We start from the raw sequence: 13,803 nt of genomic DNA, 5'->3' as shown, positions 1-13,803 counted from the left end.
AAAACCGGACACAAGCTTTACTTACTGGTTTTGAGGTAGCACTGGGAGCTGGTGTCATGATGGGAGGCTTGGCTGCGCTTTGAGATGGAGGCAGAGAAAATCTCTGCCCTGTGTCCGGAGGCGAGGAACAATGAATCCGTGTTTCTAGTCTCTCAGGCTCATGCTTATAGGATTCAAGAGGAAACGTGGGCTGCTTGGTCACTTGTGTTGGGGTAGATGGAGAAGAGGAGAGGCCAGAGGCTGTGAACAATAATGACCGAAGATCAGTTCAGGTGAAAAGCAGATGGAGATCTCAGCTTTACAGAAATCCTGTACTTTTTCATCACACTTCCCCAAACTAAAAGTATGGATTTCACCTCCTTGTTTATGAAAGGGAATCTCTGCCTTGCCACTAAAACTCTTAAGCTGGTTGAACTGTCTGATCCACTGTAGGGAGGCACAGTGGCAGGATGGGAGGGCTGGAGGTTTGTGTTGTATTAACCTCCTGTCTGACTGCTTATTTCTAAAATGACACTCAGCATGGGTATTACTTTATTGTTGTCATTTTAATACTCCTGTGAGTCTCAGGATTACCTTTATCTCATGGCACATGGCTTAAAAGCTTTAATGGTTGCTTTTTCTTCTTTTTCATTATTTTAACAGTATCTCAGCCAGCAGTTAAAATACAATCAGGAGCAGAGACAAAAAGGAACAGGGCATATTTCTTCTGAGCCTCAGTTTGCTTTCTGTAAAGCTCTTGTACAGCCTTTGTACAAACTAGAATTGTTTTCAGCAGCCTTTGAGGAGAAAGATTGATCTTATCTTCTGCCAAAAATCAGTGTCAGCAGCAGATAATTTCTCTTGTAAGCACCCTGGTTTTTATTTGACATGTGTATCTACCCCAGCTGTATTTTTGGTCATGTTCCTAGGGCAGGTCTGAATTGTGAACAGACAGATTTAAACTGTGTTTATTACCCATTTAAGAACCAGCAGACATCCACCACCAGTTAGAAAATTCAGGTTCCAACATCTGTGTTTCTGGTTATACGTACATCAGCAAACCAAGGGTGGTTCTCTGATGCCAGCATAAATCAGGACAGACTTAGACGCATAAAAACTATGAGGCTGAACTGGGATATGTATTTTTAAGTGGGCTGTAAGACCTCTGAATTTGGTTCACTTCTTGTGCTTCCATAGATTTGTGTAGATGATCAGTTAGTCCAAAGGGGACTCAAGCCCATCAAAAGGGAGCAGATTAATGAGCATAAAATCCCAAGCCACTCAAAGGAGAGTTTGAGAACACAAGGATGCATCTTCATGGTCAGTCTGGGTCCTCAGTGTGAGCTTTCAGCGCTCCACCAGAGATTACTGCACCAGAGGTTTTTTCCTAAGATGGCAGACTTGGAACACTGGACATCAACAACTCAGGGTGGGATCTATTACTTGAAGAAACTATTACTCCTGACATATCTGGGGAAGAGTTAGCATCTTCTGTGTTTAAAGGAATTAACATGTAATATGGGTAACTGTTCTTTAGCTATTATTCTTCTCTGAAAACAAACTTTCTTGATGGCTTTTACATAATAAGAGACAACTTTCTAATAATAGTCACTCAACATGAAACCTGCAAAATAATTAGGCTCTAATATGTTTTATTAGTTTATGGGTTTAGTGGTATAGAGTACTGTATTTATTTCCTTCAAAGAAAATCCTAATTCTCACTGATAAATTTAGCTTTTCTGGAATCAAAAAGGTCCCCCTACTCAGTTCCTATCTTTGGTCCTGTTCCAAAATTGCAGCTGGACTTCCATTTAATTTCCTAAGGAGCCCTGCAGCTCTGCCAGTCAAGCAGCCACAGGCCCAGAGGAGACTGGGGTTGAATGCAGGTACAGATGTTGGCTGATGTGCCATGCCATGGAGTGAGGTGAGAGTAACCACCCTGGCATTTTGAATGTCTTCAACCCCTGCTCATTTCAGGGGGACTGGAGAGTGTGTTCCACTTCCTCAAGGACTGAAAGGACACCTAACTTGCTTGTTCAGTTTTTGCTTACAGACAAATTTAAATAAGCTGTTCTGGGGAAGATGCTCCTCTGTGTTTTTATGGATGTACAAATGTTCCCTGAGTGCTGCGATTGGAGACTGAGGTAGCTGTAATCGATGCAAATGGAAAACCACTAAAAGGGAGAAAAACACCATTAGATCTTAAAGTCTTGCTGCTGGGATGTGTTCATCGTGTGATAATGTATTCAGAAAGTCCACAAGAACCATTTCCAGGGCTGAGAGGCTCTGCCAGAAAAGCTTTTACCAGACATACAGAAACCACACACTCAGCAGCCGAGCAAGTCTGGCCTGCCAAGTGTAGAGGACATCCGTAGGACACAGGGGGATCAAAGGGGACCATGGAAGTAACATCTCTTACATCCTGTGAAAATTGTTGTCACCTCATCACAGACGTGTAACAGCCCAGGCAGGACAGACAGCGTGGTTTCCATCTTACAAGAACATTCACTGGTGGTGAATCTCCTTTTGCATGTCAGCCTTGGATACTTGGCATGAGTATTTTATGGATTAAGAGCATCTGTGACTCCAGAACACTGAGCCTTAGAACTGTTTGTTTCAACCAGGCACTTCAAACATAAAGTACTGCTGTGAGGCACACCTTAATACATCTGAGGTTCAATTTGTCTGTGACTCAGTTTCTGCACAGAGTTGGAGGAAAAAATATAATTATTTTGCAGGGTACTTGATAAAATAATGTAATTAAGCTTTTCAGTCTTTTAGAAGCCTACCTCATAGCACTATTGTGGTATCTATGTTATTTACATTTGTACAATACTGAGATTAAAGTCATAATCACATAGGAAATATTAAATATTTTGTGATTATTAAAACGAAATACTTTTGACTGCTGTGATACAGCTTAACACCCTAAACCCTATGAAGTTTTTTGTAAAAGCCTTCCACATCAAAGAATGAAAATCTGTAATATATCTCCAGACCATAATCAGGTCAGGAGTAACAGGACTTTGTATTAACTTTAGTCCTATTGGACTGCCAACTGAACAGCAGCATTGGTGTAAATATATCATTATCTGTACATGCAGTAGGTGCCCTGCTCTACTACAGCAGAAGGAATCCAGTGAAGAAACAAGATACAACTCTATCCCATGGCTAAAACCAGTTTATTTGGGAGAATGTACTTAAAACAATTAAGCAGTGAAAACTAGGCAACAATTCTGGATTCTTCTATAATGAAGCGGAAACAATTCAGTATGTCTGTAGGATTTTGAGGAAGAAACAAACTTTGACATTGGCTACAAACCCTACTAGTTCTGGTAACAATATGAACAAAATGTGGTGTTTTCATGTTATGAAACTGAATAGCTGTTTCTTTTCTTCAGAGCACAAAAGAATTTTAGAAAAAAATCAAAAAGAGAGAAAAAGGTCTAGCAGATTGGTTGCTGTGTGTCTGGCTAACAAAAGGGGTTGGAACTGGATGATCTTTAAGGTTGTCCTTTGGGGTTGGAACAGGATGATCGTTAAGGTCTCTTCCAACCCAAAACATTAAATGATTCAATGATTCTGTATTTCCTATTGATTAACCCTATCCAGTTTTGAAACAATCTGAGAGTTTTGCTTTGTTCTGACTCATTCTCACATTACCTTTCTCAGGACAAAACAAGAGCAAATAAAGAGGATAACTTTGTAGTCTCCATATTGATGAATCGTAAGTACTAATATTTGCATAACTGAATATGTATATGAATAAGAACATTCATAAAATTCACATGAATACATGGTGCAAAACAACTTTCATATCACAACTTTACACTGAATGTGTATGTGAGATCCTAACAGAACTGGATAGCCTAGACTTTGAGCAGAATGGGGCTGCCTCCAGCTGCTTTCCCCGTGACAGTGATAGCACACAGGGATGGCCCAACACAGTTCTGTGCTTCTATGTGAGCAACTTCAGCTGGGATTGAGCCACACATCATGGGCTGGATGCAAAAGCCCCGAGGAAGTGCTGCTGGAATGGCAGTGCCCATACCTTTGGCTCAAGTCACACCCAGCACTGGCTGGTATGGAGCTGGGCACAGACATATAAAATCAGTGTTGCTTCCTTCACTTGTTTCTCTGGGTATTTACAACAATTTCTTTTAAATAAAGCCCCTATTTTGCACAGATGAAGTTTTTCACTGACATACTTGGGCATTCTGATCCAAACCAGCCCTCCACTGATCCTTAACAGGAAAGGATGAAGTGTTGCGTTGTCATCCGTGTACTCCCAAGGGAAGAAGGGTGGATGCCTCCTACATTTCCTACATTCCCAGGGTGACACCCACAATGAGTTCTGTCACCTACATTTCATGCCTGACCTGGCAGGATGCATCTGGTGGTTTCTGGGAGGAAGGACTCTCACAGCCCAGTGATTCCTGCCAACGCCTCCCTTTTCATCAATCCTTTTCCAGAAAGAAAAACAGCTGCTGCCCCCATGAACCTTTGGAGCCACCTGCCCCCAAAGGATGCTGGTAGGCATTTCAGGGATGTGCTAACACTGCTGTACAGAGGTTGGCTTCAGGGGGACAGTAATAGGGTCACACTCCCCATTGAGGGCCCAAAGGATGGAGCCAGCAGCTTGCTCTCAAACTTTTACTTTTGCATTTGTGTGCATAAGATGAAATTGCTGAAACTGGTGAGAGTTACTGGCCATGAAAATGAAATCACTTTTTGCACTTTCCCTAGGAATCACACGTCAGTATTCTCTCACCCTGTACCTAATCAAGCAAATAGCAACACTACTAATACATAAAACTGTGGCTAAAAGAGTTTTCCAAGTTTATATAAAGGGATATATTCATTTACCATTTAGAGTCAAACTTCTCAGGGAAAAAACCAAACAACAAACCCAAAACAAAAAACCAAAAGGAATTTCCATTTGCAGTGTCTCCATGTGAAACTTTTTGTCTTGACTCCTTCCCAGGACAACACTGTCCTTTCATTTGCATTCTCAGCTGGCAGTGAAACAGAGAAGGTGGCAGGCTGTGGCTGCTGAATTTTAAGTACCCTGCAGCACAAGTGAATCTGAGTTGAGCTGCTGGTTCATTAAGTTGATTCACTCTTCAGACACAATACTATGTTAATTCTGACACATAAGCAAATCAATGCAAATTATATGAAATGAGGTTTAATGCCACTTAATGGCAGTAAAGCTCTGAACCCATCAGCAGGTAAATGGCTACTGCCTGTTTCCATCCAAACAGTCCTGGTGACATTGGCACTAAATGTTGTAGAATACCCGTTAGTTTAAAAAATAATAAAATAAGCCTGAAGAGTAAATCTGAAGAGTTATTGTACCAAAACCCAGCATGGATACTGCCCAGGAAATTTCCTGTTTTATCTAACATTGTCACTTACACACCAATTCAGGTGCTTCCCACCATGTAAGAATTACAGCTCCTACTCTTGAACCCTATAGCTTTTATCTGTGATTGACAGGGAATCACCCATGTAATGGTCAGGCCTTCCAGTCCTTCCAAGCTCCCCGGTTCCAGCTGAGCAGCATCTATCCCAGCTGCATTAGCAAACACATTTGTTTCAGTCTTACTGGAACAACTCCATGGCTTTTTTCCATGTAGTGGGTACACCATGCAATGGGAAGCTTACTTGTTTCCAAAAACACAACTCTGATTTTTTCAATAATCAGAGGGAGAGAAAAATACACCTTTTAAATAATTAAAATATCATATGCTGCCTGAAAATTTCACAGGAAAATGTAGATTTCTGCCACTTAAAAAAAAATCTTAAAAAATCAAATTTATTTATAGTAGTTCTAACACAGTAAAGGAAACCACTTCTTAAGTGGTCTAAGCCACAGAAATACCTGACCCTGAAAGCTCCAGCTTTTGCTTCAGACGTTATTTCATTTTGTAAAACCAAAGACAAAGCCCCACTGGTTACCAGAATTTAGCCTGTTACTTGTGGTCTATTTATGTGCTGAAACCACACTTGTATCTGTGGAATCTGCAATGTAACACCTTTTCCTCGTAAAACTGAGAAAATCAGGAGCTGAAGAGCTTAATTAGCAGGTTTTGAGAATTGTGCTGCTTTGTGAAGATCTCAAGGCCCCTTTATGAGGAAAGGCTGATCAGCAGAAACTCTTGCCTGTATCCCTTAAAAGAGATGATGCTGTATCCTTTAAGGGGTTTACTGCAGATCTCTCCTGCAATGATGATTAGACAGAGGATCTTCCACCTTGCCCAGAACCTCACATTGATTATCTCGCATTTTTTAAATGTACTCGCCAAATCTGAAGAGACTTGACACATTATATCAGCTCAAAAAGCAATAAACACATGAGATCCAAACACAGCAAGCAGAGACCAGAAATCCTGGTGGAGAGCATCCTTCCCAATGGGCTTTTTCTAGTTCTCATTGGCAGCAAGGTTCCAGCCTGGCTTCTAACTACTAATTTTCTGCCAGTGCTTCTCCTTTGTCTTGCAAATACTGGAGAAAAGACCACGGCCAAATAATTCAGAGCAAAGAAAGGGGGATCACTCACAAGCTTGATGGCAAAGAATGGCTTTTTTTTGAGACAGCCAAATGCACATTCCATTGCTGTTCGACAGCCTGACAGGTGATGAATGAAGAGGTCCTGGTAATGGTTGAGGTAGTCACTGAATAAGTGCCTGGGCTGGCACGAACAATTAACTCGGCATGGTAATTATACTGAGAGACTCAGTACCAAGACGTCATCAGACACCAGATGGCTATGGCCAAGACAGTGTCAGAAACACAGCCAACAACATGTACCTTGCCAGCGAAAGTGCCACTGAGAGGAGAAAAGTATGAACAAAGATCCTCAGCAGGTAACAGCCTGGTGGGAGAACAAACATCCTGTAGAACGAGGAGAAGCAGGAGAAGGAGGGTCGGGCACACATGAACAAAGAATGCTTCACCCTCCTGTGCATCCATCACCCACAGAGCACGGGGTCAGGAAGTTTGCAAATACCAGCTTTTCACTTTCACCAGGCAACTCCCCTGTCCTGCCACTGACCGCAGAGCAGGAGCAGTTTAGGAGGGCCACCTCTCAAAGGGCTCCTGCTGCACACAGACCCGGGGCTGCCGCTAACGGGATGTGACATCCTGCAGCCGCTGCCGGGGGACGACCGCTGGGCTAGAACAAAACCTGACCGTGCAGTGCTGTGATACCCATCTAAAAAGTCACTAAAACGAAAATCAATCACTCCATTCAAACTGCGCTGGAGAGACGCATGGCATCTGTGCAAGCCCCGCGTTTCTGATCCACACCAGATGAGTAATGAGCGAAAGCCAATCCAGGCAAACGAGCCACGTGCCGCAGTTGGCCCTTATCAATCAATGTACTGGGAGCTGCTGAAAGAAAGTCCCCGCTGCCTTCCCAGCGCCGTGTCAGCGCCTCGGCCGGGCACAGCCCCGCATCACATGGCAGGGATTCACATGGTCGCTGGTACCGCTGCTGGTTATAGCCGGCTGCTGGGAGAAACAATGCCTACAGCAGGACGCCTTTATTTACTTAATACACCACCTGGCATTTAAACTTTCACTGAGTACTTTGTGTTCAGAGCCCTTAATGAAATAACTTTGTTTTCTATTTTAGCAAAGAGGCTGGCTGCTCAGGCGGGCATTTAACAGCGCTTTCCACATTAACCTCCATTGTCCTACCCAGGCTTTCTTCTGTTTTGAGCCAAGCTGAGCTAAATGCTCCCCTGCCATTACAGAAAGTTGCAAGTTGCCCGTCTTTGGAGACACTTTGGTGGCCAACACTCTCTGTCCCTCCATCACCCTGCCCTCTGCCAGAGGCTGCTAGAACTGCTTTCTGCCACTCTCCTTGCCTTTGCACAGCAGAGCTCCCAAAGCACAGCCACAATCATCACCACTCACGTTCTGCTTCTGGTGCCATCCTCTGCGTGCAAAGTTCTTCACAGACAGACAGGGAAACAGAGGCCCCGGCCTGAAGGGTTTGCATTTTGGCAGGCAAAGAGGAGGAAAATTAGGGGGGTAAGGTGGGAGGAGGAATGCTGCATGCACAATATATAAAGACAAGTTTGGAGGTAATTACCTACTTGCTCTGATGCTTAGTTTCACATTTAGGGATTTCATATTTAATCACTGCACTAAATGTCAGCTTTTCGAAAGCAGCTGCTTGAGGGGTTCCAGAACAGGGTAGGTTGTTGCTTCACCTATGATTTACAATACGTTCATCCAGTGTAAATTTTTTAAAAATTAGGTAATTGAGGCAAAGATTTGCTTGCAATAAAACAGTGCCTTAACCATGAACCTTATTTCTGTAACACACTAAAGCAGAGGAATACCCCGTGGAAACTGAAAAAAAAAAAGCTCCAAACATTTTACAAATATGTCATTAGAGGTGCAAGTCAACAAAATGAACAGTCTAAATAAGAACCCCACTGAAATCCCTGTGGGTGATTTCATCTGCACAGGACATCCACTCGCTGTGTAACCGAGAGACAGAATATTAATGCACATAAAGACCAGTAGGGTATCTATTTGCAGGGTAGGCATGACAGCTCCAGGGCTGGTGCCAGGGGAATGTGCACTGTACTGTGCATACAGCTAAAGGCTGTGTGTACACTGTGACACTTCCCGAGGTTGGGAATAGCAGGATATAAGGCTATCAGAGAGACTTCAGGACTCAGGCCCTGGGACCTGTTCTCTGTTTAGTTTATCGGTTTATGTTAGCCTCGGGTTCCTACTTTGCAATGAGTAGGATAGCTCCAGAGGTGCCAGTAATAGCACCAGAGTTACAGCTGGATTACCAGTCTCACAGCACAGTTTAATTTTGTTTATTCTCTGCAATGTTTGCAAGGGCACTGAGGTGTGAGTAATTAAATATTTGCAAAGTACTCCACATCCTCAGGAAAGCTGTAGCTGAAGAAAGAAGCCACAATTTGACATTTCTTTGCTTCTGATATTAATTTTTTAAAACCTTCTAGTCTTCTTTCATCAAAAGAAAAAAAAATCTCTCATTCTAGCTCTTTTCAAAATTCAGCAAGAGTCCAAGCACTGCTTCAGTCTGTGGCATTTGCCTCTTCCTACTGTGTCTGAGTCAGATTGGTGCCTCATCATCATTCCTGTCTTGCTAACCCGGGAATTAATCTTTTTGTGCACATATGGCATGGCAGAGACAACACAGTGCTCTCTAGCACACCTACCAAAGCCTTCTCAAGAAATAACTAATGACTTCATGGCTCTTGTTTGATTGAAAATAAATTGCTGTGGGACTGCTCCTGCTCCTTATGCCACTTGGTAGCATAATTTCCATTGCCTTAGATGGTACTGGATGGTGCTTTTAGCAGAACGTTAGTGCAGTAAATGGCTGCTTTCTCTAGACACTAGCCAGCACAGAACTTCCCCTCCTCTTCCCTTGAAATGATCCATGCAGCACCAGCTTTCTTCTGCCTTTCACAATTAGATCTCAAGGTGATGTGGATGACAAAGAACCTCAGACCTCCGTCCTTCTGGTTAGTTCTAAACTGGACTGGTTTTCCAGTGCAGTACAAACACTCCTCTTGGCACAGGCAGGCAGCAGTGGGAAAGGGGCCAGGAGCAAAGCAGAATCACTTTGTACAGTGGCATTGCTGGTTTATACCCCTGGAAGTGTACAGGAAACTACAACCCAAGTTCTCCTGTGGGACAGAGTTTTCCATCTAGGATCTGGCTGAGGGCACAAGGGAGGAAAAAGGAGAGAAGACAGCTGCACAGCCATGCACCCACAACTGTATCAATGCCCTGAACTGGGATGTACTCATCAACCACTGGCAAGTCCACGCTGTCCACACATGAGGAATCAGTTACCATCTTATTTTCTTCTCCCAGCACAGAAAATGGGTAAGATTAAAATCAAATTAAGCCCTGTCCTCTTGCTGTGACTCTCCACACTCTTACCCATAAAGTACTGTTACGATACTCAGTAATGAAATGAGGTTGAAGAGCAGCAATATCACATCTGTACATTAAAACTTCAGGATGGAGTCAGGAAGTACCCCAAGAGGCTATCCAAGGGTTACCACAAGATATAGCTACAGAGTTTTAGATGCTGGTGTTGCCACAGCTGTGAAGTCAAACAGGCTTAGCAAGCATGCTACCTGCCCAAGAAAGCCATGAACACTTGGGCCCATCCTACTTAAGGAGTTCAGCCAGAAATGAATCCCTACTTTGCTAATGTAAGTCTAAAGGGAACTTCAAACTCCTGCCTGGATAAATATCAGTTACATGGAATGAACAAAAACTCCCCTTGGGATGTTTGATGATTCTATCTAGTTAAACTGCATCATCTTATTCCTCTTACCTGCCCATGAGTGAAATTCAAACTCATGGGAGGGGACAACATTTCAGTGATGTCCATTGCATTGGATCAACCAACACCTGGTGCGATTTCATGTTTCTGTTGCCAAGTGTTTCTATTGACCACAACATTTCTGACACTTCTGCACCAACTACATGGCACAAGGTTGGCCTGTGCCTTCCCAGCCACATAGGCTTTCTTCACTTCTGATCTGCCTCCCTCGTCTTCAGACCAACCATCTCCTCTCCCCTCCATGCTTCCTGCTAAAATGTTATATCTAACTCTCCACTTCAGGACCAGTACAGACTGATGCTACGAGAATAAGTTAGAGGAATTCCTCACACATTTTCTTTTTTCTTGCAATTTCATCTTCCACTTGCAGGCTGATTTAGACCTATCTCCTCCACTTGCCAGGTCACCAGAGTACCTGCAAGACCAGCCCCCAAAAGCACGCACAGGGTGGCTTTCTTTGCTTGGCTGCCCAACAGGTCACAGTTGATACATCTCTCAACACGCAGCCCTGTGGTGCTGCAAGTCTCTGGCAGCAAAGAGCACGCGGGCCCTTTAGCAGAGCACATTTTTCCAAGGGCTGGCCAGGCAGTTTGCATCTCTAGGAAATCCTTCCCCTCCCCTGTCATCCAACCCCAGCTTCACCCCACGGCCCATCCCAGGTCACTATTACAGCGTGCCTCCAGCGCATGACACAGTCATTCCTGGCTTGTTCTACTCCCCAGAGCTGTCATCCTGCTATAAAGCAAATGAAAACATAGGAGCCAAAAGGATTCGGCATGTTGAGAGTGAGTACCTCAACAGCAGGCTTGTTGGAACAGAGGACATCTCCATGCCAGAGATTCCCCCAGCTCAGTGGGAAATGTGATCTATTTAAGCAGATCTACTTCTGCCCTTTCATTCTGCTCCTCTCCATCACCCCTGTTCTCATCTTTTGCAGGTGTCTCCCTATGTCCCCAGAGACTTTGGTCTCATTCCTGCACACCAGCATCAGCTGTGGACAGGCAGTTCACACTGACACGCCAACCCAGCCTCACTTCCCACTCATGTTAATATTTCAAAGTGGGGTAGGATTTTACAGCATCACTTCAGTCCTTGGACTCGGGAAGGCTGAGCCATTCCTGCTCACAGACAGCCAGGTGCAAACCCAGAGGAGTGGCACGCTGGAAGCTGCAGAAGCCAGGCAAAGCCAGCAGCCATAAAAATCAAAAGGTGAACAGACTGGTGTTTCCTTTGCATCAGGATAAAACTCGGTGCATCTCCAAGCACGTACATTTGCAGAGGCTCTTCCTTGAAGCTTGCTGCCTCTTTGACTAGGACAACACAGTATCCAAAATCATGGGCATGAGAGATGCAGACAAAGTCTTCAACATAAGTGTTTATATACTGAAAGGGGAGCAGTCGCAGGAGCAATTCTGACCTGCTAACGTGCCAGAGAAAAGAAGCATGGACAGCTCTTAAACATCTGATCCCAGTATTTCCCACCCGAGAAGGGTCAGTAAGAAAGCCACATCGATTACTCAAGAAGCTCTGCAATAGGGGGCAGCCTGTGGGCAGAGGTCTGACTGCCTGCCCTGTTGTCTTCTGTTAACTCTGCAATGGTCAAGGAAAGGAAATGCACAGAAGACTTGTAAACTCTTCTAGTTAAGGCTTTAATCCCGTGAGAATCTGTGTATATAGGAGAGGGGCTTCGGAGGAAGCTGTGAGGAAGGGACCTGAGGGCAGGGCCAGATCTCCTGGGGAAGGGATGACTCCAGATGGAGCAATTGGTGAGGCTGCTGCGACAGCCCCGGCAGAGCCACTGAAATGCTGCTCTTCAGCTTGGAGCAGATGATTACTACAAGCTCCACCTCACCACCCTGCCCAGTGGGACAGCTGGAAACAGGCAGGGGTCAGGGCTTCAAACCTGGAAGAAAGTACATTCAACCTGAACCCTTCTGAAGAGCAGAAGGTCTCTTCACAGGACACGTGTGATCCCAGCAAGGGCAGCGGATGCTTCCCTGCCAACCTCCCCAGCCCCTGTGCAGGCCCGAGGAGGGGGCTGGTTATGCAAGGACTGACTCAGATGTCAGGGAGCAAAGCCAGCACCGCAAAGGCCACGGGGAACAACTGCCAAATGATAAAAGATTTCAGTCACTGCTGACCAAAGCTGGATTTAACCTAGCAGGGAAAGGCTTTTTAGCTTTTTATCTCATCACCAACCCACTGCACCGGTCATTCCCCTCCCAAGCTGCACTGTTTTGACCTCATTCATGAAAATAAATTATGAGCTGTTTTGTCTTTGTAACAAGTAACTATTACAGTGGGAAACTGGTTGTTTTCAGGTGTTAAAGCAAGTAAAGGCTGCAACCTGCTCCTCGAAGCACTGGCAGCTCTGGGACAAGTGCATCGCTATCTCAATGTCTGCATATCCCCAAGATACCCAGGGCTCCTGCTCAGGAAGCCATTCAGAGTGAACCTGCCTCCACAAACATTGTGACAAGTATTCAGGCACTTCTGCAAGTAGTAAACCTCTATATATTACCCCAGTTTACGGAACACTGGCAAAAATGTATTTGATGCTGGGAGTTTGCTGCTGCTTCTCAACACAAATGAATCAGTCAGGTGGTAAAAGACCAGCTGGCTTTAAAGAGCCACCCAGACAAGGGTTCATGGCTGACAGCACATGAGCTGAGCCAGGTCTTGCAAAAACTAGTCAGAAAAGGGGACTGGTGTCTAGTCTTTCTAGTCCAGATTCTGAGGACATAAGATTAGGAGACTGCACTTGCCAAGAAAACCACATTCTTTGCTTTCCTGAGCCTCTGTTTTTTTCTGACAGTTGATTATGTTCCCAATACCTCCAGAAAAATAGATGATACTGCAGAGGCAGTATGAGCTCCTTAACTCCTATCAACCATGAGCTTCCAGATTGACTGCAAAGAATGCCACGAAGTTCTGCAATGTTCTCTTCTCAAAAGAGGGCAGGATGGTACAGAATAATGCTCATGGCTCTCCATAAGTTACCCTAATATTTATCCTTATGGGCTCTTGGAACACCAAGGGGCTTCAGCAGTTCATTTGCACCACTTGTTCCATTACACTGTAAAGCTGTGGCCAAAAGAAGCCTTTTTTTCTCTTTTTTAAAAAAAATCCCCGCTATTGCATTGATTAAACAGATGTAGTCTGCTGAAGTTTCACCACTGTAAAAGTAATTCAGTCACTGTTTTGGGGAAGGCAGCTGGCACTGATGTTTTTTCTTGAAATGAGATTGAATATGAAGCATCTCAGTGAAGTTCTGTAGAACTTGAATGGGATCCAGCTTGGAACAACTCAGCTGTATCAGTGGTTGGTACAAGCTGAACACCAGCCCAGGCCAGCTGAGATCTCTGGACCATCACGTGGCTGGCCACTGGTCTTGCAGAGTTTATGTCCAAGGTATTCACACTATGTGGAGCCAAGTGTGGGATTTGTGATAGCATTTGCCTCAG

At 44.4% G+C, this 13,803-nt stretch overlaps 1 protein-coding gene across 6 annotated transcripts in view; it reads right to left on the bottom strand.

Moving 5' to 3' along the window:
• The window catches only part of PRKAG2 (protein kinase AMP-activated non-catalytic subunit gamma 2), a 212,843-nt gene that overhangs the window by 67,366 nt on the left and 131,674 nt on the right, over positions 1 to 13,803 (bottom strand). For all 6 annotated transcript variants that reach the window (XM_042044417.1, XM_042044420.1, XM_042044416.1 and 3 more), the window contains one exon: positions 26 to 240. In XM_042044417.1, the coding sequence (XP_041900351.1) occupies positions 26 to 240 (215 nt within the window). The remainder of the gene's footprint in view (positions 1 to 25; positions 241 to 13,803) is intronic.

Source organism: Corvus kubaryi, unplaced genomic scaffold (genome assembly GCF_017639235.1).
Source record: "Corvus kubaryi isolate FWS band 111438036 unplaced genomic scaffold, C.kubaryi_AGA036_p1.0 37398, whole genome shotgun sequence".
NCBI lineage: Eukaryota > Metazoa > Chordata > Aves > Passeriformes > Corvidae > Corvus > Corvus kubaryi.
Note: the sequence above shows the minus strand (reverse complement) of the source record. Positions and strands in the feature narration are given on the sequence as shown.